At 34.7% G+C, this 24,271-nt stretch overlaps 1 protein-coding gene across 3 annotated transcripts in view; it reads left to right on the top strand.

The window, feature by feature from the left end:
• Nucleotides 1-24,271, top strand: part of VPS13B (vacuolar protein sorting 13 homolog B) — a 772,631-nt gene that overhangs the window by 117,358 nt on the left and 631,002 nt on the right. For all 3 annotated transcript variants that reach the window (XR_005724545.1, XM_040260994.1, XM_040260993.1), the window contains exon 17: nt 19,330-19,511. Coding sequence is in view for 2 of the 3 variants with exons in the window: in XM_040260994.1 (XP_040116928.1) it covers nt 19,330-19,511 (182 nt within the window). In the remaining variant the exon portion in view is untranslated. The remainder of the gene's footprint in view (nt 1-19,329; nt 19,512-24,271) is intronic.

The raw sequence follows: 24,271 nt of genomic DNA, 5'->3' as shown, positions 1-24,271 counted from the left end.
TTTTTTGGGCAGGACTTTCAGAATATCATTACTTCATCATCACAGCTCATGCTAACAGTTACTTTCTATATTCATTGGGAAGTACTTGTATTTCTAATTTGCATGTAAGTTGTATTTGAAAAACTCATGTATGGAATTATTTTTCAACTTAATGTGTCTGTGAGAAATTTGTGAGAAACTTTAATAACACAGACTTAATAATAGCATATGTGTGCTAGGAGCAGTGCTGAGTCTTATATGCACTATCTCTTTAATCTTCATGTAACCTTCTGAGATAGATACTACTGTACACATTTTATACATATCTTTCTTTGCCTTAGCTTCTTAATGCTTATACGTATAAATAGTGAAGCTAGAATTCAGTTTTAGGTCTGTTTGAATCTAGTCCCCAAATTAGCAGTTCCTTCCACCAGTGATGAGTATATTGCAAGCTGGTGTTAAGATTGCGTCCTTAAACCTCCTTTTACGGAAATAACTTGGCAAACTTGTATTTAATTTATAAATAAAATAAAACAAAACTTTATTGAGGTATACTTCATATAGCATAAAATTCACGCTTTTCCAGTATACAATCCAGTGATTTCTAATAACTTTACTGAGTGGTGCAACTGTTAACATAAGTCAGTTTTAGAACACGTTCATCCCTCCAGTAAGATCCCTTATGTCCATTTACATTTAATCCCCATCTCCAACCGTAGGTAATCACTAATCTACTTTCTTTTTCCATATATTTATCTTTACTGGCATGTAAATAGAATCATACAAAATGTGGTATCCTATTTCTGGCTTCTTATACTTCCCATAATGTTTTTGAAGATCATCATTGACACACAGCATGTGTTAGCAACTAACCTATCTCTTATTCTACATCTCTGTGTGGCTTTCTTTACCTGAGTAAAATGTAGTCAGACTTACAAATAACTATCCTTACTATTATCCAGAGATATTTAAATTCATAAGTTGGATGAGGAGTTTCACAACCTTGTTACAATTGCTGCTAATTGTGATGTTCTAATGTGTCATTAGCCTCTTCAATCTTATTAGACATAAACCTTTGCCATAATTTTTGGGAAATTATAAAGGTGGGGATGGTGTTTGGACTCCTTCTTGCTCTGTGATTATTATATTAAAACTCACAAATATAGAATTTAATCTGTATCAGAGTTGTCTGTCTCAAGGAGATGAATAGCTGGTAGTGGGTAATTTTCTTTCTTTCTTTTTTTTAATTGGGGCTTCTCTGATGGCTCAGTTGGTAAAGAGACCCTGGTTTGATTCCTGGGTCAGGAAGATCTGCTGGAGAAGGGATAGGCTACCCACTCTAGTATTCTTGGGCTTCCCCCCGACCTTTTTTTTTTTTTTTTCCCCATTAGATATAGGTAAGTTAACTCACTTTGAAAATGCCTGGTCTTGTCATTATATATCATTTTTGCATCTTGACTGGTTTTACTTTTCACATCTGCATTTATACCCCAAGAGCATATAGTTGACTTTCAATAAATGCTACTTAAAATGAGCCAAACTAGAATTTAATTAATTTTATAAATATTTTAAAATCAGTTGCCTTTTGAAGAGGATGGAAAAAAAACAGCTGTGTTCAGTCTCATTAATGTTTAAGGAAGAGAAGGCAGGCAAACTACCTAAACTCAGTTTCCTTTTTTGTTCATCTTTAATTTTTTTAATAAGTGAAGCTGTGATATTCTAAAGCAATATTCTTTTAGAGTCTAGCATCTAAAGAGAAATATAAGTTAAATGTATCATTCTTTAATATCTTCAATTTTTATTCAGTCTGATAAATGCAAGCATTTAGATATGAATACTCTTGGTGTTTCTCTCTTTAGATATTAGTCTTTTTTTTTTTAAGTTTCATGATGTTCTTTCTTTTAACTGATTTTGGGAAGAATAATGTTTGATGGTGAATGCTTAATTTTTAATACTTAATTTATTTCTCAAAGTATTCTTGTCTTATTCTCATAAACTTCCTGTAACTTAAAAAATTACAGAAATACTTAGGGGTCTGGTTACACCAAGAAATACTGTGTAACCATAGCAAGCTTTCATAGTACTTAAGAGCTACATAGAATGTGATTTATAAACTTCTCTTTAATGGTTTATAATATGAATTATACCAGTATTTTCAGCAACATTTTCATTTTAAAATTAGACTATAATTTAAATGCGACAAAGTTCAACAGTTTTATATGACAACAATTTACTGATTTTCTACAGATACCTATAGTCATGTAGCCACCATCAAAATCAAGTTCTGGAACCTTTCTATCACCCCTCAAAAATCTCTCTTCTGTTCAGTCCCTCTTTCTTCCTCCTGGAGTTTGTCAGCTTTTGATGGGACAGTTAGCTCATGGTAAAGGTATGGCCTGTTTAGACTCTCTTCTTGTAGGGGATGCCTGGCTGGCAGCTTGTTAGCTTGCAGCCCACTGTTTCTTGCTTGGCTGATCCATCCTTCACTCAAACCTGTCAGGTGACTGGTTCTCTTCACTAGGGCTTCTGGGTTTCTCTAGCTCAAAAGGCTGCCAGAGACTGAGGCAAATAGCATTTTCAGTTACATACTAAAGGATTTTGTAGCTAGATTTTATATACACACTTTCATGTATCTCCATTTGATTTTATTGAGCATTTTTTTTATGTTTTAAAAAGATAATTTACAAAGAGTAATAAAAATAGGAAAAGAGAAATGTGATTTTACTGTGAGATATCATGGGACTCTAATGTATTTTGTGACAATAAGCATAGTAGTTTAACTCTGAAAAAAGATTAACTTATAAAAAATTGTTTTACTGTTGTTCTGCATATTTCACTTAATTAGATGAATGTATTTACAACCTTATATTTCAAGTTAAAATTTTGACCAAAATTGCATTTGAAGTAACAGTTTGTTCATATCAGAAAGAATAGTGATACTATGTAAATCCATATAAGTTTATTTTTATTTATATTTCTTTTGGGGAGTTGAAAAATATTAGAAGTGAATCTAGGCTTTATTTTGATTAAAGATGTTTTCCTCCTAAATATGTCATTAATTCATCTGTAAATTTGTTTTGATTGAATGATTTTTAAATAACATTTATGTTTTAAATTTTTAAATACTGTCTCAATTAGCTTTATATGGATATTAGTCCAGAATCTTAAATTTAACAGTTAATATAATTGATTCTGAACATGTTTTCGTCTGATGTTTTATTTGTATCTTTCTTAGTACTGTTACTAGGGGCTTCCCTGGTGGCTCAGATGGTAAAGAATCTGCAGTGTGGGAGACCGGGGTTCAATCCTTGGGTCTGGAAGATCCCCTGGAGAAGGAAATGGCAACCTACTCCAGTATTCTTGCCTGGAAAATTCCATGGACGGAGGAGCCTGGAGGGCTACAGTCCATGGGGTCGCAAAGAGTTGGACATGACTGAGCGACTAACACTTCACCTTTTAGTACAATTACTAACTTGTAAAATCTTTGTTTATTTTGATTTGCGATTTAGTTTGGTTACTTTCAACACTTTGCCAAATTGTAGGTATAAAAGATTCAATTATGAAATTATAAATATTGCCAATCATTGTATTACTAATGCTTTTATATTTAGCTTGTAGAATACATTTATTTAGAATATTAATGCATTATTGTTTAAAAAAACATTTCCTAGAAAGACCAATTTTTATGTGTTAATAGCCCTACCAGTTTTTTTGATCATATTTTGATTCTGATTTTATAATGTGTTTAAATAAATGACCAGTTGAAAAAGACTTACTTTTATAGTTTTTAAATGAGTGTGTATGAGTATGGAATTAAAAAGACATGAAAAACACAACTATAGGTAAATATCATTTATCTTTGTACTAGTTAGGTTTTCCCCTTTGATCCTTTAAGCAGGGCCATGAAGAGCATGCAGTTGGTCCAGTGAAAACAGAAAGTTTCTTTTGATTCTGCTTTTGGAAAATCTGGTGTTCAACAGGCAATTTTATGATTAGTTGAGTATGAAGTTGTATAGGTAATTATGATCCATCTCTTTCTCTTGTTAAACGTTTTAAACTTTGTAAAATTGTTTAGTGTTGCCAAGTGAACATTTATAATTCCTTCTTAGATTATTGCCTTTAAATTTGATCTTTCAGCATTGGAGAATATTGCTTTAAGACTTACATCTCTTTCTATGAGAAGAATAATACAAGCCTTTTCTCAGTGTTCGATTTTATCTAGGTACAGGAGTGGGAGACACTTTGTTCTGTCTCAACGTCAGTGTTTTCTATGACAGCATCTTATTCTAGTGACAGTATCTTTTAAATACATCTGTGTTTCATTATTTCTTTGGAACTGAAACTTGAGTATATTGAAAATAATTCTAAGTTGTTAGTATACAGTGTCCTTATTAAAAGAGAAATATCTTGGTTAGAAAGCACTACGTTTAGTCTAAAGGTTTTTCTTTTTTTTTTTTTTTAGTAATTGCCTCTAAATTACTTTCTTGTGTTTGGAGATTTAATCTCTTTTAACACACTAACTTCAAATATAGGAACAAATAATCATTGGAGGTCCCTGTGTTCAAAAGATCATACAGTGCATAGTTTGTCATAGAAGAAAATCTCTTAAGAACAGCATCATAATACTCTTGTATAACATTTTAACTTAATTCCACTGCATACAGTGATTTCTTTGAACCTCACAACCGACATTTGAAATAAACAAGTCAGTTATTTTTACCTCTTTTAATAACCTCTTTTTCAGAAAACTAAGATCATGGCATCTGGTCCCATCACTTCATGGGAAATAGTTGGGGAAACAGTGGAAACAGTGTCAGACTTTATTTTTTTGGGCTCCAAAGTCACTGCAGATGGTGATTGCAGCCATGAAATTAAAACACGCTTACTCCTTGGAAGGAAAGTTATGACCAACCTAGATAGCATATTCAAAAGCAGAGACATTACTTTTCCAACAAAGGTCCGTCTAGGCAAGGCTATGGTTTTTCAAGTAGTCATGTAGGGATGTGAGAGTTGGACGGTGAAGAAAGCTGAGTGCCAAAGAATTGATGTTTTTGAACTGTGGTGTTGGTGAAGACTCTTGAGAGTCCCTTGGACTGCAAGGAGATCCAACCAGTCCATCCTAAAGGAGATCATTCCTGGGTGTTCATTGGAAGGACTGATGATGAAGCTGAAACTCCAATACTTTGGCCACCTCATGCGAAGAGTTGACTCATTGGAAAAGACCTTGATGCTGGGAGGATTGGGGGCAGGAGGAGAAGGGGACGACAGAGGATGAGATGGCTGGATGGCATCACTGACTTGATGGACATGAGTTTGAGTGAACTCCGGGAGTTGGTGATGGACAGGGAGGCCTGGTGTGCTGCGATTCATGGGGTCGCAAAGAGTTGGACACTACTGAGCGACTGGACTGACTGACTGAACTTTTATAGATATGGAAATGGACGATTAGGAAAGATGATGCAATGGACTGAGAGAGATGAACTCTGCCATATCTAGAAATCCACTTATTCTAGATGTTCTAGAGGTCTAGTTTAGTGTTGGTGATGGAGCCATTAATAGTAGTTGGTAATAATGAGTTTTCGATAATGACTTTGATTGTATTCTTCATTATAATTTATAACTTTAAAAATATTTCCATTTTCGTAGATGAATCTGTTAATTCTCAGCACTTTTTAAGTTTCAACTGTTTTTTTTTTTTTTTTTTTAAATTTTTTACTTATATGGCTGTAATGAGTCTTAGTTGCAGCACATGTGGTCTAGTTCCTCAACCAGGGATTGAACCTAGGCCTGCTGCATTAAGTGTTCAGAGTCTTTGCCACTGGACCACCAGGGAAGTCCCATTCAGTTGCTTTAAAAATAATTTTTTGGTACCTGTCAAGTGCGAACTGTTGTGTTGTAGGCCTTCGAGTTCCAATATGAGTAAGATACGAGTTTTTTCATTTTCTTTCTTGATTCTCTAAATATTTAGAGGGGAGTTCTTAGTTAGTCCTTGGTGGCTCAGATGGTAGAGAATCTGCCTGCAGTGCAAGAGACCTGGGTTTGATCCTTGGGTTGGGAAGATCCCCTAGAGAAGGAAATGGCTGCCCACTCCAGTATTCTTGCCTGGAGAATTCCACGGACAGAGGAGCCCAGCGGGCTATAGTCCAAGAGGTCACAAAGAGTCAGACATGACTGAGTGACCTTCACTCACTCTCAGTTACCAGCTAATACATATACATTTGAAGCCAAATATGTGTAATTTGTTTTTGGAAGAAAGTTCTGTTTATGTCGTTATCCTGCCTAAAACACTTTGCTTCTCATAGCTTTTAATGTAAAGATGGGAACATTTAAAACTTTCAGTGATATCCTCTGTTGTCTGCCCCCTTCTTAACTGTCTGGATTCATCTGAGTATCTTCCTCTCTATCCCTTCCCAACTTCTTGCCTTTTTCAATCTTTTTTTTTTTTTTAAGCCAAGTCTTTCACCATATTGTCTCAGTAGTCAGTAGCCTAAATAATTTTTACTCACTCCTCAGATACTGACTCAACTGGTATTTTCTCTGGATCATCCCTCTATTATATTTTTTAACAGATTATTTTTCCTTTTTTGCATTGTACTTTTCATAGGAGTGATTTTTACACTTTTTTTTGGGGGGTGATTACTTAATAGCTTTTTCCCTTTTTACATTAAGTTCAGTAAGGACCGTCTCTTTTTCTATGGAGGTCATTAATCTTCAAAACCTTGAAATTATGGTAAATATAAGTAAATACTTATTGACATGCAGTTGCTGATTTCTTCAGCCATTTTAGTGGTTTTTGATTTTTTGATCAAGATTTTAGTTTGTATTTTTTTTTCTGATGATCAAATTTGTATCCTTTTTGCTTACATAATATATGTAAAATGTGCTCTTGGCCAGAGCAAAAACCAATGACTTTAATGAAATTGAACTAAAATTTTAGTGATTTTTTCTTATCAGAATTCTCAAAATAATACTTGAATGTTTTTAATTATGCATCTAAGATATATTGCATGAACACACTTCTCTTTTTTCCTAAGTAAACATTTTTGCTAAAGTACGTGAACTGTCTATATTGAATTAACTTGTGTGAGAGATGATGAGATTACTGAAGAAACAGCATTTTGCTCTTTTGTATTTTGTTGGTTTGCTACCACCTGTAGTTCCTTGTAAGATTTTGAACTTTATATGTTATAATAAGGCATTCATTAATTTTTAATTATAGTGATAGACAACATTTACTTCTGATTTTCTCTGTCCATTTGTCATCTCATATTTAAGTCCCAAATATCATTTCAAAAATTTGGAAAATGATAAAATGTTCTCATATCTCAATAGAATATAATTTGTATTTTGCAGCTATGTGAAAATGCTCAAATGGTTGTAATTAAATAAATATAGCAGTTAATATTGTAGGGATATTGAGAAAGTGATACACTGGCTAAATGAACGTAAATCTTGATTCAAACAACAGAATGTCAAGTATGCATTAAAAAGACCAATGTGGAAGAATATGTAGTTATGTAAAAAGATCTTGATCACTGAGATATGTTGCTTAGTCATAAAAAGCAGGCTTATATAAATATATGTATATATAAGACATATATATGTATATCTTCATTAAAATTATTAATATGTTTATGAATCATAAAATAAAGAGACAGAGGCCTGTAGGTCTGTTTGCTGAATTCATAAAAAGTGGTTATTGTGGGTAGTGGAGTGGGAAGGAGGAGGAAAGAGGAGCTTTATCCTTTGATTTTACCTACCATTTAGGTAAAAAAGTTTTTTCTCATCCATGAGTGTTGATACATTGTGTAAGTTAAAGAGTCATTTTGTGCTGAATGAAATACAAATTTCTTAGGTTTTTAAACTGCTTTCATTTCTCAGTTGAATTAGTGAGTTTTGTACTCATTTTATTTTGGAAAAAGTGATCTAATCTTATTTTACTGTACAGGATATGAGTAATAACAAAAATACATTTTTGGAACCAATTTGTAGGTTCAGACCTTGCATTTGGGGACTCTGTATAAATCTTTAGATCCAGCTGTTGCTGAGGATATTCTTTCAGTTGCGTGAGGTGTGTTGATTTTAAAAGAATGGATGATTGTTCCTGAAGTGTACGTATGGCAAAAATTTTATAGTATTGCTATGAATGTGAGTGGATTGTTTAATTCCTTTGCATGATTAGTTAAAGCCACTTCCATGTTTTTTATTTAAAATTTTGAAGGAAGAATTTTCTTTACAGAAATGTCAGATTGGTCCAAAAATTTTATCAGTTCTGTATTGTAATTTGTCAGCAAATGATACAGACAAAATCTTTTAAAGTGTTTGTTAATTAGGGCATATTCATTTTCAGTCTTTGCTACTGCACAATCAAGACCTACTTGTTGCTATTTCCTTAAATTTATCCTGGAGTTTGTCCAAGTTGAGTTTTAATGAGTTGTTTATCCCACTAGTTACATTAGGATTTATTTTTCCCTAGAGATTAATGTTTGAATTGATAGTTTTAAACCTATTCTGTAAAATGAACATATGTTCTGACGGACTTCTGGATATGTGAAATAGGCATTTGTTAAATAAATTATTTTATTTTCACCAACTTAACTGTTAAAATGTAGGTTTAGTGATATTTCAGAAACATGAAGTAAGTCTAGAAGTTGTTAGGTAATTCTAATGTAACTTTTATTGAGCTGTTTTATTTTAAGCAAAGTTTAAATAAATTTGTAGTGGTATAAATCACATGGAAGATTATACTTTTATTGTTCATTTTCATCGACATTTTAATGAGTTCCCAAATTAGCTTAAAGTTATATAAAATCTATTGATCTCTTTAAAAAAATATTTGAAGCAAATACAGTATGATGGTATGGTTTGATGAATTGTGTTTGACGACCTGGATCCATGGATATTTCCTGTTTTCTGTATTAACCTGTTAGAAATATCTCAAAGTTGAAAAAAACAAAAGAGAAAAAACTCTCTTCATTGATACTGTTACACTAACAGGTACATCCTATATTCTACCATCTGCCAAATCATTTATAAATGATTTTAGTTCAAATGATACTGGAGTATTTAGCAGAAGTATAATAAAATGTACTTTTATTTGCAGTCAGTCACAGCTGGAAAATAAAACAAATCACAAAACATTCCCTACATGTATGCTATAATTTACTTGTTTGTTATTGAATTTTAGCTTTTGTACAAAGTAAAATTATTTACTTTGATGTTAAATTAAGTTGAACCTGAAGGAGAGCATTACCTTCTATCCTTGGGCAGTATTAAAATGTAGAGTAAATTAATCTTTTTGAATTTGCATATGTTTAAGTTTTTATTCACATCTATGTTATCCTTTGGGGAATCATTTTATGTGACATATGATGGCTTGCAAGTTAGAGTACCATATACAGTAGCTGAATTTTTTATGAAATAGTAAAGGCCCACTTGTAAAAAGAATGCTGACTGTAATTTTGCCTTATAAATAATTATTGCTAGAGTTATAAGAACATGGCTCTGGCTACACCATAGGACTTCCTGAATACCACAGAATATCCAGCTAAAGATAGATATTATTAAGTTAATTACACATTTTTAAATATTGTAGGTTTCTAAATGTGTGTTCTGTTTACTTAGTATCATTACTGGTAAACTGTTGTGTTTTTGTTTTTTTGTACAAGAATTTTGAACAGAAATTTGAGAACATAGTAGAGAGAGAACCACCATTCAACTGTTAAACCCGCAATAACAGAAAAGAAAGTGACTTAAATAACGGGCACAGTGTTAGAAAACCTAAAGAAACCAGCAAGAATAAATATAAGTTTATGAATTAGATACTGTTTTTTTCTCCTCCCTCATTTGATCTCTATTATGTTGCCCGTGTGGTTTAAGGAATGTTTTATTTGGTACATTTTAAAATTTATTAAATTTTTTGAAAACTTTTTGGCCCCATCACGTGGCCTGTGGAATCTTAGTCCCCTGACCAGGGATTGAACCTCCACCCCTTGCAATGGAAGTGTGGAGCCTTAACCACTGGACTGCCAGACCTTTCAGAACATATCTATCTCCTTGTCTGTTTAGTACAATCCTTTGATTTTTTTTGGCAAAATGTGACCAGGTTTATTGAGTGAACGGCAAATCCAAGTAGAGCCTCATATTATTATTATATATTTGAGAATTGTATGGACAGGGCTGTAAATGTCTTAATGTTTAGCTGTTTACTTAAATTATGTGACATTGCACTGGAAGAAACACAACCTGGAATCAAGATTGCCGGGAGAAATATCAATAACCTCAGATATGCTGATGACACCACCCTTATGGCAGAAAGTGAAGAGGAGCTAAAAAGCCTCTTGATGAAAGTGAAAGAGGAGAGTGAAAAAGTTGGCTAAAAGCTCAACATTCAGAAAACGAATATCATGGCATCCGGTCCCATCACTTCATGGGAAATAGATGGGGAAACAGTGGAAACAGTGTCAGACTTTATTTTTTGGGCTCCAGAATCACTGCAGATGGTGACTGCAGCCAGGAAATTAAAAGACGCTTACTCCTTGGAAGAAAAGTTATGACCAACCTAGATAGCATATTCAAAAGCAGAGACATTACTTTGCCGACTAAGGTCTGTCTAGTCAAGGCTATGGTTTTTCCTGTGGTCATGAATGGATGTGAGAGTTGGACTGTGAAGAAGGCTGAGCGCCGAAGAATTGATGCTTTTGAACTGTGGAGTTGGAGAAGACTCTCGAGAGTCCCTTGGACTGCAAGAAGATCCAACCAGTCCATTCTGAAGGAGATCAGCCCTGGGATTTCTTTGGAAGGAATGATGCTAAAGCTGAAACTCCAGTACTTTGGCCACCTCATGCAAAGAGTTGACTCATTGGAAAAGACTCTGATGGTGGGAGGGATTGGGGGCAGGAGGAGAAGGGGACGACAGAGGATGAGATGGCTGGATGGCATCACGGACTCGATGGGTGTGAGTCTGAGTTAACTCTGGGAGTTGGTGATGGACAGGGAGGCCTGGCGAGCTGTGATTCATGCGGTCGCAAAGAGTCGGACACGACTGAGCGACTGAACTGAACCACTGGACCACTGGGAAGTCCCTCTGTGTGGTATTGATGTTGAATATTTTTAATTCATGTTGAATAATGTTGAACATTTTTTAAGTGCTTATTGGCCATTTTTGTAATTTCTTTAGAGAAATGACTGTCCATTTTTAATTGGGCTGTTTATCTTTTTTTGCTGTTGGATTGTGGGAGTTCTTTGCACATTCCAGATACTAGACCTTCTTAGATATATGATTTGCAGATGTTTTCCCCCATTTTGTGTGTTGTGTTTCCAGGTTTTGGATATTTTACTTTGATACACAAAAGTTTTGAAATTTGATGAAGTCCTCATCTGTTTTTCCTTTTATTGCTTTCACTTTTGATATTGTATTTAAGAATTTGTTCTCTAATCCATGATTGTGATGAATTACACTTCTAGAAGTTTTATGGTTTTAGCTTTTTGATCAATTTTGAGTTAGTTTTGGTATATGGTGGGAAGTAGGGGTCCAAATTCATTCTCTGATATTTTGATATTTGATTGTTCTGAAACCGTTTGTTAAAAAGACTATTCATTCCCCACGGATCGGTCTTGACCTTTTATCAGAAGTCCACTGATCATAGATGTATGTGTTTATTTGTAGACTTTCAGTGCTAGTGCACTGATTTATATGTATATGCATATTTGATTAGTGTACCTTGTAGTAAGTTTTGAAATGTGAGTCTTCCAACTTTGTTTTTCTTTTTCAGGATTGTTTTGGTTATACATGGTTCCTTGTAAATCCATATGAATTTTAGGATTAGTTTAATCATTTATTCAAAATAGATAGGATTTTGATAGGGATCATATGGAATCTATTGAGTAATTTGGAGAGTACTGTCAGTTAACAGTATTAAATTTTCCAGTCTATAAATGTGAAATGTCTTTTCATTTATTTAGATTTCTTCTTGAATTTATTCAACAGTGCTTTGTAGTTTTCATTTTAAAAGTCTTACACTTCTTTGGTAAAATACTTATTCTTAAGTATTTATTCTTTTTGTTACTGTTATATGTGGAATTATTTTAATTTCCTTTTCAGATTGTTCAGTTTAAGTGTGTTGTTGTTTAGTCACTTAGTTGTGTTCCGACTCTTCACGACCCCTTGGACTATAGCCCACCAGGCTGCTCCATCCATGGAATTTCCTAGGCAAGAACACTGGAGTGGGTTGCCATTTTAAGTGTATATGGGTAGAATACTTGATTTCTGTCTAGTTACCTCGTACCTTGCAATTTATTTTTATTTATTTATTAATTTTGTACCTTGCAATTTAGTTGAACTTGATTTTAGCTCCAGTAGTTGGTGTGTATGGGGATGGTTTTCAGTGTATAAGATCATGTCATCTGTGATAGTTTTACTTTTATTTTTACAATCTAAATGTCTTTAAGTTTTTTTCTTGCCTAGTTTCCTGGCTGGAACCCTTACTGCAGTGTTGAATAGTTAGAATGAAAGGTGAAAAATACTTGACTTCTTCCTCATCTTGGAGTGCAAGCTTTCAGACTTTCACCACTGTTAAGCTGATAGTTGTGTGTTTTTCATAAATGTCCCATATCATGTAGAGGAATTTCTCTTTAGTGTGTTGAATGTTTTATATCATGAAAGAGTGTTGGATTTTGTCAGATAATTTTTTCCTCTGTCAGTTGGGATAGACGTATTTTCACCCCTCTTCTTTTTATAAGTATGTTTTGCATTGAATTCTTGAGCCATTCTTTTATTTCCAGCCTAAGTTTCAGTTTTTATGGCGTATAATGCTTTTAATATTTTTCCAAATTTTATTTACTGGTATTTTACTGAAGTTTTTGCATTTATGGTCACAAGGGATATTAGTGTAGTTTTCTTGTCTTTGTCTGGCTGTGGTATCAGGATATTACTGATGTTATAGAAAAAATTGGGATGGATTCTCTATTTTTTTCGGCCAAATTTGAAAAGGATAGATACTTTTTTCTTTGCATGTTGGTAGAATTCAGGAGTGAAGACTTTGTCCTGGATTTTCCTTGGGAGATTTCTACTTCATTTTGAAGGATAGCTAAGTCAGAAATATAATTATTAACTGGCAGTTTTTTCTTTCAGCACTTTGAATATTTTGTGCCACTGCCCTCTAGCCTCCATGGTTTCTTCTAAGCTCAACCAGGCAGTTTTCAACTCTGCCACTTTTTCTTGTTGTGCAGACCCTGAAAGTCAACCAGAAGTGAGAGCTTAGGGCCTTTCTCTTGTCTTTCCTCTGCAGGTGCACAGCCTGAGCATGGTAGTGAAAGTCGCTCAGTCGTGTCCGACTCTTTGTGACCCTGTGGACTATACAGTCCATGGGATTCTCCAGGCCAGGATACTGGAGTGGATAGCCGTTCTCTTCTCCAGGGGATCTTCCCAACCCAGGGATTGAACCCAGGTCTCCCACATTGCAGGCAGGTTCTTTACCAGCTGAGCCACCAGGGAAGCCCAAGAACATTGGAGTGGGTAGCCATTCCCTTCTCCAGCGGATTTTCCCAACCCAGGAATTGAACCGGGTCTCCTGCATTGTAGGTGGATTCTTTACCAATTGAGCTGTCAAGGAAGCCAGAGCATGTGTATGGCCTTCCTTATGCCCAGAAAGGTGCCTGAGCTTTTCAGTGTTTCTATTCCCCAAAGCATCATTTCCCTGGCTTGCTTTCTAAGATTTTGGCTAGTCTTTTTTTTTTTTTTTTTTGCCTTTTCTATTATCAGTTATCCCAGGCAGCAAGGACTAGTGCAGTACAATTGCCTGTAAATGTTTTCTACAAATGCCCTTGGGTAGTTGGCTTTAGTTTTGGGAGAGTTTTGAATTAAGAGAGAGAAAGCAGACTCTCTGCGTTGATCCTCTAGGTAAGCTACCAGACCAGTCAGAACAACCAACCACAGTTTCTTGTGTAAGATCTTTTTTTGCTTTGTTATCTGTTAACTGGGGATAAGAGCTATTTGGTATCACTGCTGAGCTGGGGACCAGAGGAGGTAACATAGGTAAATAAAAATACCACAGAACTTACTGTTCCTACTGAAATTGAGTTGTTTAAAATTAAAAAAAATTTTTTTGATTACGTGATCTCCTCTTTGTTACAGGTTTTGTTAGTTTCTCGAGTTCTGAAAAAGTTGATTTTTGACAGGATTGCCAGCTTTTTTGTTGCTTCAGTTGGTAAATCATCTGCCTGCAATGCAGGAGACCCGGGTTCGATTCCTGGGTCAGGAAGATCCCCTGGAGAAGGAAATGGCTACCCACTCCAGTATCTTGCCTGGAGAATCCCATGGACAGAGGAGCTTGACAGGCCATAGTTCACGGGATCGTAGGAGTCAGACACAACTTAGCGACTAAACCACCACCACCAAACTTTTGGTGTACCTTACTCTACCATTTTTGATGATACCATTTCTCTTTTGGGAGTTTTAAAATGAACTTTTCTCTCTTCTTTTTTTAATTTAAAATGTTTTTAATTGAGATACAGTTAATTTACAGTGGTTCAGGTGTACAGCACAATGATTCAGTTGTATATGTATATCTATATATTTTATTTTTCAGATTTTTTTTCCCATTATAGACTATTATAAGGTGTTGAATATAGTTACCTGTGCTGTGCAATAGTTCCTTGTTTATCTATCTCACATATAGAAGTATGTAACCTCAAATTCCCAATTTATCCCTCCTTCCCCTTTGGCAACCATGAGTTTTTTGGTATGTCTGTGAGTCTGTTTCTATCTTGTAAATAAGTTTATTTGTATGACTTCTTTAGATTCCGGGTGTTAAGTGATATCATATATTTGTCTTTCTCTATCTGACTTAAAAGTGAAGTTTGTGAGAAAGTAAGAAATTATCTGGTAATTCAGTGTTGAGTCACTGAGTGGAGATAGTTTGATACATTGGTAATGCTCATGTCTTACCCTCTCATTTTAAAAATGTTTAATGAAATTAATTCATTTTGATATAGTTTGTGATTTCCATAGTGCATTCTTGAAGTACTGCAGTCAGAATTTTTTGAAAAAATAATGATATATGTTTCTCAAAGAACCAAGCAAAAGAATATAGATATTTACATAGGGAAAAGATCATGTAAAGTCATCCTCTGTTATCATTTCCCAGGAATGAACATTATCAGTAGTTCTGTGGAGAATTTTTCCTTTCAACATATAAACAGTGCAGACATATTTTTATGTGTGGGTAACCCACCACTTCCTGCTGTTACATGGAATCACAATGCAACTATGTATGCTTTTGCCGTATTTCAGCATCTCCTTTCATTTCAGTAGTTTCATCTCTCTCTCTCTTTTTTAACTATCTGAGAATTTTTGTAACAATCAGCTTTGGCTGAGCTGGGTCATCAGTTGCTGTGTGGGGTTTTCTCTAGCTGTGGCGAGCAGGGGCTTTTCTCTAGTTGCGGCGTGCAGGCTTCTCATTGCAGTGGCCTCTCTTGTGGAGGAACATAGACTCTAGGTGCGTGGCCTTCAGCAGCTGCAGCACTAGGGCTCAGTAGTTGCAGTTCCTGGGCTCTGGAGCACAGCCTCAATATTTGTGGTGTGTGGGCTTAGTTGCTCCGAGGCAAATGGATCTACCCCCACCAGCGATTGAACCCGTGTCTCCTCCATTGGCAGATGGATTCTTTATACCACTGAGCCACCAGCAAAACCCTATCTGAGTAGTTTTGCATCAAGTCATTGTATCAAAATTTGTTCAATGAGATTTTCTCAGGTTGAGGCTACTGTAAATAAGCTGCTGACACTGTCATTATGTAAATATTATTGGAGACTCATGTGACAGTTCTTTTCAGATAGATTCCTGAAAGGTGAATTAGAGGCTGGGAGGCTTGTTAGACCGATAGGTTAAAAGAATCATTTGTTGTTGGTTAGACGCTGAGTCGTATCTGAGTCTTTTGTGACCCATGGACTGTAGCCCACCAGGGTCTTCCGTTCATGGCATTTTCCAGGCACGAATACCGAAATGGATTGCCGTTTCCTTCTTCAGAGGATCTTCCCCTCCAGGGGTCAAACCCATGTCTTCTGCATTGCAGGCAGATTCTTTACTGCTGAGCCATCAGGGAAGCCTGAAAGTCATACGTTGTCTTAATTTGAATTTCCTTTTTTACTGGTTAGGCTCAAGAATCTTTTCATGTTTATGGATCACTTCTATTTTCACATTCTGTGAGTTTGTTGTTTATATCTTTGTACCATTTTGAATTGAGGTATCTTTTTTTCTTTAATGAATTTATAATTTTTTCTCTTAAAATGATTCATATTTATTCTTCAGGATTCAACTTAAATATAACAGCTGCACTTTTCCCTCAACCATTGTAGTGTATCTCACAGGAACTTGTTTTCAGCATTGTTATAGCATTTATTTTGTTAAATTCTAATTACTGGTTTATTGTCTCACAACTGGATTCTGAATTCTTTGTGTAAAGATAGTGCCTGTGTCTTCAATTACTAGCAGAGAACATTGTGTCTATTAAGCTTACAAAGTTGCTCATGACTGAGGGACAAAGCACATGATTGATTTTAACTGTAGTTTCTGTGGTCGATTGGGCAGGGATGATTATGTTGTTTTCATTGTGTAGTCACTAAGTCATGTCCAACTCTTTGTGACCCCATGGACTGTAGCCTGACAGGCTCCTCTGTCCTTAGGATTCTACCTAAATCGCTAATTCTGCCTAAATCACTCTCCAGAAATACCCACACAACTGTCACTTACCTCCTTCTAGTCTGCTGAAGTTTTGCTTGGAATTAAACCTTTCCTTTTAATAAGATCTACACTGCGTGTGTGAAAGTCGCTCAGTCATGTCCAACTCTTTGTGACTGCTTGGACTATACAGTCCATGGGATTCTCCAGGCCAGAATACTGGAGTGGGTAGCCTTTCCCTTCTCCAGGGGATCTTTCCAACCCAGGGATCAAACCCAGGTCTCCTGCATCGCAGGCACATTCTTCACCAGCTGAGCCACAACTACCCACTGTATATGAAATGGCTCCCTCTTCAGTAGTTCCTGTTCTTTCTGTTTTCCTATTTCTGAGGGCATTTGTCTTCTAACTTCTTATATGATTTGTTTATGTTTATTGATTGATTTTTAAAATATATTTCCTATCCCCATTAAAATGAGGATCCTGAGATTTTATTTTATCGTTCTTTCTTTTGTTCATTGTTGTTTTAAAATGGCTAGTACTAACTCGCCTCAGTCATGTGCTAGTCTTTGTGACTGCATGGACTGTAGTTCGACAGGCTCCTCTGTCAGTGTGATTCTCCAGGCAAGAATACTGGAGTGGGTTGCGTTGCTCTTCTTCGGGGAATCTTCCCAACTGAGGGATCAAACCTGCGTCTCTTATGGCTCCTGCATTGTAGGTGGGTTCTTTACCACTAGCGCCACCTGGGATACTTCCTAAGTAGGTAGTGCCTGACTGCTATACATAGGCATTTAATAAATATATGTTGATTTTATAGATTTTTCTAGAGAACAGCTTTACCATGAAGCTTGAATACCAGCTAGGCTTAACATGAGACCTAAACAGTCAAAGTGATAGTAGCATTGTAGCTCTTTTTGTTTTTTTTTACAATGCTAGAACTGCAAAGTAAAAATCCAGTCTTAACTTTCAAGGATGTTAGGTTTATTATTAATAGCAAGATGGTTCTTAGCCTGCAATACCAATGGCTAGAAAAGGAGCCCATTGACTTTAAAGATGACTGAAATTAGAAGCATTTCTGGAAGTGTTCTTCTTTGGTGGGCTTGTGGTTAAGAATCTGTGCTTTCAATGCAAGAGACATGGGTTTGATACCTGGTCGGGAAACCAAGATCCCATATGCTGCACAGCGCAGCCGAAAAACCAAATAGAATAGTGTCTGCAGAGACTTCCAAAAAAAAAAAGCCTGCCTGGAAAATGTAAAAGTAACCAATTAACATGAGACTGCCAGTGTCTCATCAGTATGGAGTATTGCTTAAAACCCCTTTATAGTCTTATGGTTAGGTAGCCCCCATACAGTGATTGTTTTTACTAGTCTGTAGTGGACAGGTTAGGGAATTTTGTAGAAGGGAAGTTCTGGAGAAGTCCTGGTCCCTCCATGTTACTTTATTAAAATGAATGCCCATAGCACTTTTTTCTCTATTCATTGTTTTCTCTAGGAGTATCAATTATGTATATTTTAGGTTATCCTTTTCAGACAGTCATATCAATGTCCTTTTCTAAAATCATTTTATACTTTTGCAAAAGTTGTGTGTGACTTTTTCAATTTCATCTGCTCTGTTCTTCAGTTTATTTTATGTTTTTAATATCTAAATATCTGAGGATTTAACAGATACTTTTATTAGTTTATAGTTTAATTCCAGTGTAATCTGCACATATGTTCTATATGATTTCATTCCTTTTAATTTTATTGAATTTGGTTTAGTAAATGTAAATTGGTGCAGCCACTGTGCAAAACAGTGTGGAGATTTCTCAAAAAGATAAAAACAGAGCTATCATATGATCTAGCAGTTCAACTCCTGGGTAAATGTTAAAAAAAAATAGAAACACTAATTTGAAAAAATAATGTACTCTAGTGTTCGTAAGCAGCATTATTTGCAGTTGCCAAGATATAGAAACAAGTGTTCATCTACAGAGGAATGGGTAAAGAAGATGTGGTGTGTGTATATACACACAGTGGAATACTACTCAGCTGTGGAAAAGAATGAAATTTTGCCGTTTACAACAATGTGGATAGACTTGAAAGATTTTATGCCAACTGAAATAAGTCAAAGACAAATGCTGTATGATATCATTTATATGTGGAATCTAAAAAAAATACAGCAAACTAGTGAATGTAATAAGAAAAAAAAGAAAAAAGAAGCAGACACACAGATAGTGGGTTCGAAGGGGAGAAGGGGAGACACAAACAGTGGGATGTAAAATAGGTTCAAGGATGTATTGTACAACATGAGGAATGTAGCCAATATTTTGTAATAACTGTAAACGGAAAGTAACCTTTCCAAATTGTGCAGAAAGCAAATTTAAGAAAAGAGAATAAGGTATATCTACTAGTAAATCCTATTTTAAGTATTAATTAGTATTATTTTTATTTTTGATGATTGACTTGATTAAAGTATAATGCTTGAGTAGTATATATGTGTGTGGACATTATTCTAGTTTGTATTTTTTATTATTGTTACAGGTTCTGAAATAAAGTTAGTAGAATTGCATTTCTCGTTGATGGAACTCTAATTAAAATAATGTCCCTGGATACCTTTTTTGTCTTGCATCTTTATATGTTGTTTTTTTTATAAATATCACTTAATATATTGTTTGTTATGCTTTCTGTTTTCTTATGCAGGACCAAAAGATCTCAGATTGCTATAACTGAAGGCATTTTTGAGCTTCCAAATCTCACAATTCAAGCTACAAGAGCGCAGACACTTCTGCTTCAAGCGATATATCAAAGTTGGTCTCATAGTGGAAATGTCAGCTCTTTAGCAGTTAATGAAGCTTTGATGAATGAAGTTTTCCAGACTGGAGGTAAGAACACCGTCTTCTTGACAAGTCTGTGGAAAACTCTTATTAGAAGTGACTAATATTTTATCATTCAAATTCATTTGATAGCATGATCAACTTAAATTGAAGTGTATTTCTGTGAAAGCAGGTATTTTTAGTTCCTGTAGAAAATCCAAGGTATGAATTAAGTCATTTGTTTTCTGCCATCAACTTGTAGATATACTTTGTAGTTGCAAGAGATTATTTTTTACCAAATCCTTGTACAAACTCTTGGACAACTTTTGAGGGGATCAGTGTGTATATTTGAAATGATTAAAGTCAATTATAAATATAATATATTTGATTATGCTGGTAGAGTGGAATAAAATTCCTTTTTAAATTTTATTTTAAATTTATTTTTTTAACTGAAAGATAATTGCTTTACAGAACTGTGTTGGCTTCTGCCAAACATCAACGTGAATCAGTCATAGGTATACATATGCCCCCTCCCTCTTGAACCTCCCTCCCACCTTCCTCCCCATCCCACCCCACTAGGTTGTTATATTACAATATGTAAAATAGATAGCCAGTGGCCGTTTGCTGTATGATTCAGGGAACTGAAACCGAGGTACTGGAAAAAAATTCTTAATTGTAGTTACTTTAGCATTTGGTAAACAAGTTATTTATTTTATTTATGTGAAAAACTTGAGTCTTACACCCTGAATGAATGAACTACTGAAAATTAAAAATTTACTTTGATGCCAGTATATTATCTTCATCTTATCACTCACTTTATACATAAATAGGAAAACTTATAGAAGGCTTGCTTCTTTTACATTGTATCAGCTCAAATGTTACTTTTGTTGGTAACATAAAAGGATATATTTTTATTGTGTAGTTATGCTTAAAATGTTATTTTTATTTTATACATTATTTATTTATTAAAATAAATTTGGTTTGTTGTTGTTATACAATGCTTTTTAAGATTTTAAGGTCAGACCTTACTATGGGAGTGTTTTAAATTCTTAAAAGATGCAGTTTAATTAGAGCCTTTTAAAAATTTGATATAGCCATTGCCTAATGCAAAGTTTTATGGTTGTTCTTTGTCAGGTTTTTAGTATTCTATAAAGAGATTATAGGACTGATGTTTCATTTGTTTAGAAGTTCTTAGGTTATGAAAGGGTTTTGAATTATCTAAATCCCCTGAGATAGTGTGCAGATATTTTTATGTGTATATACACCTATACACATATCCATATTTATGTTCTCTTTTTGATTTGATTCTTTTATTAAATGTAGTGACTCTGTTTCTCAGTCTTTTGAATTATATATTTTTATCATATTAAGATAGTTCAATTGTTTTATCTTTGGTTGGTTTTTGCTATACTTCTATTTTCATTATTTTACTTAAAACTTATCTATATTTTTATGCTTTAGGTATATATTTGAAAATAGCATAGAACTAGATATTTTAGATCAAATTGTATAATCTGCCTTTTTGCTGGTAAATTCAATTCATTTATACTTGTGATTGTACTTTTTGTCTTTGTTTCTATCATCTTACTGTTTCATTTCCTTTTATACTGTTTTAGTTCCCTACTGTTTTTAAAAAATGCTATTTTTCTCATTTGATTTTCCTCTGTATAATTGTTTGAAATTTGTATCCTCTTACTGAATTATTAACTTAAAAAATAACTGATACTGCTTTGAAAAACAATTTGTTCTTCAAAAAGTTAAATGTAGAGTTAATATGTGTGCATGCTAAGTTGCTTCAGTCGTGTCCGACTCAGTGCCCCACTATGGACTGTAATCCACCAGGCTCCTTTGTCCATGGAGATTCTCCAGGCAAGAATACTGAAGTGGGTTGCCATGCCCTCCTCCAGGGGATCTCCGGACTCAGGGATCAAACCTGGTCTCTTAGGTCTCCTGCATTGGCAGATGGGTTTTTTTATCTCTAGCGCCATCTGGGATATAACCCAGCAGTTTTACTGCTATATCTATATGTATATAGCCGAGAATTGAAAACACATATTTACATAACATCTTATACATGAATTCATAGCATTATTCTCTTTTCCTTTTTTGCATGCAGAAGTGTTTATTGATTTATTTTTATTAACAATTAAAAAGATTATTTTTCTTTATGCTGCACAGTTTGTGGAATCCTGGTTTCCCAACCAGGGATTGAGCCCATGCCCCCTGAAGTGAAAGCATAGAGTCTTAACCACTGGACCATCCAGGAAATCCCAAAAGTATTTATTTTTTAACCATTTTGTATATTTAAGGTATGCAACATGATTTTTTTAACATATTTAGTGAAATGATTACCAGTCAAGCTAATTAACAAACCTTCTCACATAGATACCATTTTTTTCCCTATGATGAGAGCACCTGAAATTTACTCTTAACAAATTTTCAGTATATGATACAGTATTTTTAACTAAAATCATCATGCTGTACTTCAGATTTCTAGAATTTACTCATTGTGTAGAACTGCATCTTTGTATTCTTTGATCAATATCTCTCATTTCCCCCACTTACCTACTCCTGGTAAACAGTATTCTGCCCTCTGCTTCTATGAATTTGACCTTTTAAAATTCCACATGTAACGGAGATAACAGCATTATTCTTAACAGCCAAAAGGTGGAAACAGTACAAATGTCTCTTACTGATGAAAGGATAAGCAAAATATGTTATATCTTTACAATGAAATATTATTAGACATAAAAAGGAATGAGGTACTGATATTTCATTATCTTATGTGGATGAACCTTGAAAATATTAACACTAATTAGAAGAAGCCAGATGCAAAAAAATCTCATATTTTGATTCTAGTTTCATGAAATGCTTAGAATAGGCGGATCTACAGAAAGAAGTAGTAGATTAAAGGTTGTCAGAGCCTGGGGAAAGGAGGGATGGGGAATGACTTCATGAGTTTCTTCTGGATTGATGAAAATGTTCTTGAAGTAGATAGTGGTGAAGTTTTCACTCTTGTGAATATGGTAAATTCCTCTTAATTGTACACTTTAAAAGGATGAATTTTATGTTACATGAATTTTATCTTGTTAAAAAATGTTTTAAATTGATGACTGTTTAACTGGATTGAATTATGAGTTGTGGTCTGAATGTGTCCCACCAAAATTCATATGTTGAAATTCTAATGCTATTGTCATGGCCTTAGGAAGTGTGGAGCCTTTAGGGCTTGATTGGATTGTGAGAGTGTAGTTATGAGATCAGTGTCCATATTAAAAGAGGCCAGAGAGTAGCTCCCTTAACCCTGCTATCATCTGAGGACAGACGAAGAAGTAGGTGGTCTGGGAGCAGGAGGTGGTTCTCACCAGACCCTGACCGTGCTGGCAGACTGATTTTGGACTTTCTGTCTCCAGAACTGAGAGAAATAAATTTCTGATAGCAGCCCTAAGGGACTAAAACGTTTTGTCATTGCCATTCATATGACCATTATTTTATGTAGAGTTACTGTACAAAAGCTTTTCTTTCAGATTTTCACCTGTATCGTCTACAGTGAAGCCTTTCTTTGGCAGAAGCATTTATCACTGTTTGAAATTAACTAATTCATTTTTTTTGTTGTTGTTGTTGATCAAATTTCTATTTTCTGTGACATTCCTTCCAGAGTTTCTTGTTTGTTTTGTTTTTTGGTTGGGTATCTCATAGTGTTTGTTGTTTGATGTTCAGTTGCTAAGTTGTATCTGACTCTTGGGACCTGTGGACTGCTGCACTCCAGATTTCCCTGTCCTTCACTATCTCCCGGAGTTTGCTCAAATTCGTGTTCATAGAGTTGGTGATACTGTCTAAACGGCTCATCCTCAGCCATAGTGTTTTCCTTTTGCCTTCAGTTTTTCCCAGGATCAGGAACTTTTCAGCATCAGTTCTTCCAGTGAATATTCAGAGTTGATTTCCTTTAGGATTGACTGGTTTGATCTCCTTGCAGTCCAAGAAACTTAGCAAGAGGCTTTTCCAGCACCAGAGTTTGAAAGCATCAATTCTTTGGTGTTCAGCTTTCTTTATGGTACAACTCTCACATCCATACATCCAAACATGAAAAAAACATGTTTGGACCTTTGTTGGCAAAATGGAGTCTCTGCTTTTTAATATGCTTTCTAGGTTTGTCATAGCTTTTTAACAAGGAGCAAGCATCTTTTAATTTCATGACCATTGTCACCTTCTGCAGTGATTTTGGAATCCAAGAAAATAAAGTCTGTCACTGTTTCCAATTTTTCCCCACCTATTTGCCATGAAGTGATGGGACCATATGCCATGATCTTATTTTTCAGTGTTGAGTTTTAAGCCAGCTTTTTCACTCTCCTTTTTCACCCTCATCACAAGGTCTTTAGTCATCTCATTGTATTAATCTACCTTTATTTAAAATTTTTGTTTTTGTTGCTTAGATAGCCTAAAACTTCTTACTAATTTTTGATCATACTTACTTTATAATAGTCAATCTGACAAATTAATTCCATATTTCCTTTTCTGAATTTACTGAATGGACTGTGCTATGTAAAAACATCTTATTTAAAATTTCTTACTCTAAAAACATTCCCTCCTGATAGGATTCTGCCATAGGTCTTAAAAAAATGGAATAGATAAGTAATCACAGGTTAAGTGGTTTATAACCTGATAATCTGGGACTGATTTTTTGGAGATTAAGGGAGTTGAGGAAAATGAAATGTGTTAGGAAATGTTTATCTCTTTTTCAAGATTTCTTATTTTTATCAAATGAAGCAGATTTAAAGTGTATCATTGAATTAGTCAGCTAAAATATGTTTTAAAAGCCTGATTGCCATGTG

Source organism: Oryx dammah, unplaced genomic scaffold (genome assembly GCF_014754425.2).
Source record: "Oryx dammah isolate SB20612 unplaced genomic scaffold, SCBI_Odam_1.1 HiC_scaffold_19, whole genome shotgun sequence".
Lineage (NCBI taxonomy): Eukaryota > Metazoa > Chordata > Mammalia > Artiodactyla > Bovidae > Oryx > Oryx dammah.
This window is presented reverse-complemented; position numbering and strand designations above follow the sequence as displayed.